Genomic DNA, 367 nt, shown 5'->3' with positions numbered 1-367 from the left:
GCAGTGCCCCGGTCCCCCGAGCCCATTTCCTGCCCGAGCTGCTCGAGCTGGCCCACCTTGTCTCGCTGCCTGACCAGTACCTGCAGAACCTGCTTGCCACCGAGCCCCTCGTCCGTGACTCAGATGCCAGCAAGGCCCTCGTCGCCCGATCCCGCGCCATGGTGGGTACCCCCTGCCCCAAATCGGGGTGGGGGGAGGCTCAGCTGTCAGTCTGACAGTCCTGGCCCGGCCTCTCTGTCAGGGGCAGAGTGATGCTGGTGCCCAGAAGAACCCCCCAACCCCACCACAGAAGCTGGAGGAGGTGCTGGTGGTGGTTGGTGGCCGCGTGCTGGAGGAGAACGAGGATGAGGACAGGGGGTTGGAGATG

General features: G+C 66.5%; 1 protein-coding gene across 1 annotated transcript in view; it reads left to right on the top strand.

The window, feature by feature from the left end:
• LOC104076012 (kelch-like protein 30) overlaps nt 1-361 on the top strand; it is a gene marked incomplete at both ends in the record, with an annotated part of 846 nt that extends 485 nt beyond the window's left edge. The window contains 2 exons of the mRNA XM_009576708.1: nt 5-161; nt 242-361. Of these exons, the coding sequence (XP_009575003.1) occupies nt 5-161; nt 242-361 (277 nt within the window). The remainder of the gene's footprint in view (nt 1-4; nt 162-241) is intronic.
• Nucleotides 362-367: the final 6 nt, after the last annotated feature.

The sequence above is a fragment of the Fulmarus glacialis genome, unplaced genomic scaffold (genome assembly GCF_000690835.1).
Source record: "Fulmarus glacialis isolate BGI_N327 unplaced genomic scaffold, ASM69083v1 scaffold22214, whole genome shotgun sequence".
Classification (NCBI taxonomy): domain Eukaryota; kingdom Metazoa; phylum Chordata; class Aves; order Procellariiformes; family Procellariidae; genus Fulmarus; species Fulmarus glacialis.
Note: the sequence above shows the minus strand (reverse complement) of the source record. Positions and strands in the feature narration are given on the sequence as shown.